The 2500-nt window shown below is 41.3% G+C and overlaps 1 protein-coding gene across 1 annotated transcript in view; it reads left to right on the forward strand.

Moving 5' to 3' along the window:
• Window positions 1-1044, forward strand: part of LOC143032585 (uncharacterized) — a 40541-nt gene extending 39497 nt beyond the window's left edge. Inside the window, exons 5-6 of the mRNA XM_076197451.1 lie at window positions 344-499; window positions 988-1044. Of these exons, the coding sequence (XP_076053566.1) occupies window positions 344-499; window positions 988-1044 (213 nt within the window). The remainder of the gene's footprint in view (window positions 1-343; window positions 500-987) is intronic.
• The last annotated feature ends 1456 nt before the right edge of the window (window positions 1045-2500 follow it).

The following is a 2500-nucleotide window of genomic DNA, read 5'->3' on the forward strand; positions in this document are numbered from 1 at the left end:
TCGTCCATATATACATGTATGAATTTCTGAGCTCTTAAAAACGCATATATGTATATGTTTATATATATATATATATATATATATATATATATATGTAAATCTGTATGTATATGTTTGTATATGTATATGCATATATATTTGTTTGTGTGTGTGTGTGTGTGTGTGTGTGTGTGTGTGTGTGTGTGTGTGTGTGTGTGTGTATTATGTCATATATGTTCATATTATAACAGATCTTAAAAACCCAATAACTCATACCCGTGATGAAAATAATACACACCACCACTAATATCCTCGTGTAAATGATCCATTGCTTATATACATGTGTATGAATTCCCCCTTGCAGGAGCAAACAGGCAACAAGCGTAGAGGTCCAAGAACGACCATCAAGGCGAAACAGCTGGAGGTGCTGAAGAGCGCCTTTGCTTCCACACCCAAACCCACACGACACATCCGAGAGCAGTTGGCCAAAGAGACGGGCCTCCCCATGCGGGTAATCCAGGTACGCAAAGGATAATTTTTTTTATTATTATTATCTACCAGGAGTGATGTATCGTCTCAAAGGTCTCGAAGAATGCTGTCGTCGAAGTAGGGAATCCAGGAACGCACGAGCTTCTTTCCTTTATTTACCAGAGACGATGTCTTGAAGAGTGTTGTCGTCGAAGTAGAGGTTCTCCTTGTGCGTTGTCATGATGCAGGAACGCGCAGCTTATTTCTAGCATCATGAGCTTGCACTGACTTCGCATTTCCCGGAGACTAAAGCTCTTAGTTAAACACTTCGTTTATCTTATTTGTGATAAGAATACGAATACGACACGATTTTTTTACGTCTTTGTAAGTGAAAATAATATTATAAGGTTTTGTTTTCTTTATGTCGTCTTCCTGTTGATCTGTTTTATCGACGAGTTCTTGTGAGGAGATTGAGTCGTTGACCCTCCATAAGTTGACTCTTAAGAGTCTCCATTGTCCATTGGCTTTATTGCTCTCAAGATCGACTTTGAGCTCGAACTCCTGGGGGCACTTGTAGCTGAAAAGTCTGAGGAATAGTTCATAGACTCCACTTCTGGCCAAGTCTTAAATCATCTCAATATTTGATTGTGAATATGTAGATAGACTGGTGTTATACCAGCTCTCCCCCACTATTTTTTTCATTTGTGTGTGCGTGTGTGTGTGTGTGTGTGTGTGTGTGTGTGTGTGTGTGTGTGTGTGTGTGTGTGTGTGTGTGTGTGTGTGTCCGGCTCCTTTGTATCGGTTGTCACTCTTTTGAGACCTCTTAACTCTCACGTTGTCTTTTTTCTTTTTTCTCTCTTTATTTTTCTTGGCTCTTGCAGGAGTCCGTACCTAAAATCTGGGTAGCGTTTACAGCAACTAAACGAAAGCGTTGGGGTATGCAACGATATGAAAGGATATTAATGTGTGATAATCATAATATGCGCTAGTACGTACGTACCTACCTGCCTATGGTGTGGATCACACTTTCCATGTTAATTGGTACTTTTGAAGGCTACTTTGGAGACTCCTTCTGGAGACTTTGAGGACTCCTTTGGGAGACCTTGAAGATTCTTTCGGTCGACTTTTGAGACTCGTTTGGGAGACTTTGATGACTCCTTCGGGAGACTTTGAAGATTCCTTCGGGAAATCTTGAAGACTCCTTCAAGAGAATTTGAAGACCCCTTCGGTTGACTTTTAAGACTACTTTGGGAAACTTTGACGACTCCTTCTGGAGACTTTGAAGATTCCTTTGGGAGACCTTGAAGACTCCTTCTGGAGACTTTGAAGACTCCTTCTGGAGACTTTGAAGACTCCTTCTGGAGACCTTGAAGACTCCTTCAGGAGACTTTGAAGATTCCTTTGGGAGACTTTGAAGACTCCTTCTGGAGACTTTGAAGACTCCTTCTGGAGACTTTGAAGACTCCTTCGGGAGACTTTGAAGACTCCTTCTGGAGACTTTGAAGACTCCTTCTGGAGACTTTGAAGACTCCTTCTGGAGACTTTGAAGACTCCTTCTGGAGACTTTGAAGACTCCTTCTGGAGACTTTCAAGACTCCTTCAGGATACTATTTAAGACTCCTTCGGGAGACTTCAAGACTTTAAAGTTGAATAACCATGAAATTTCTACGAGTACTGCTAGTTGAATATGAAACTGGTAACAGTATAAAAGTACGATGAGAGCTTGATGACCGTGTGATAGATCGAACACCAATCTGGACTTCGTGGAAACCGTAAGACAGTGGTTCTCAACCAAGGGGACATGGAGGCCCGTAAGGGAGCCACGGGGGCCCCCTAAGGGAGCCAAGATAAAATTTTAGGGGAGCCATGACCTGATCTTACAAATGACACCTTTCCACATAAGGTGAGGAATCTTAAAAAAAAAAAAAAAAAAAAAAAAAAATCCTTCACTCTGTCCTATTCGGCCATTGTTTCAAAACATCCAAGTAATGAAATTTGCATATCTTTTCACCTACCCCCCTATCTACTTTAATGTCTACCTCTATCTACCGGC

The sequence above is a fragment of the Oratosquilla oratoria genome, chromosome 14 (assembly GCF_046742065.1).
Source record: "Oratosquilla oratoria isolate Oo_2021 chromosome 14, ASM4674206v1, whole genome shotgun sequence".
NCBI lineage: Eukaryota > Metazoa > Arthropoda > Malacostraca > Stomatopoda > Squillidae > Oratosquilla > Oratosquilla oratoria.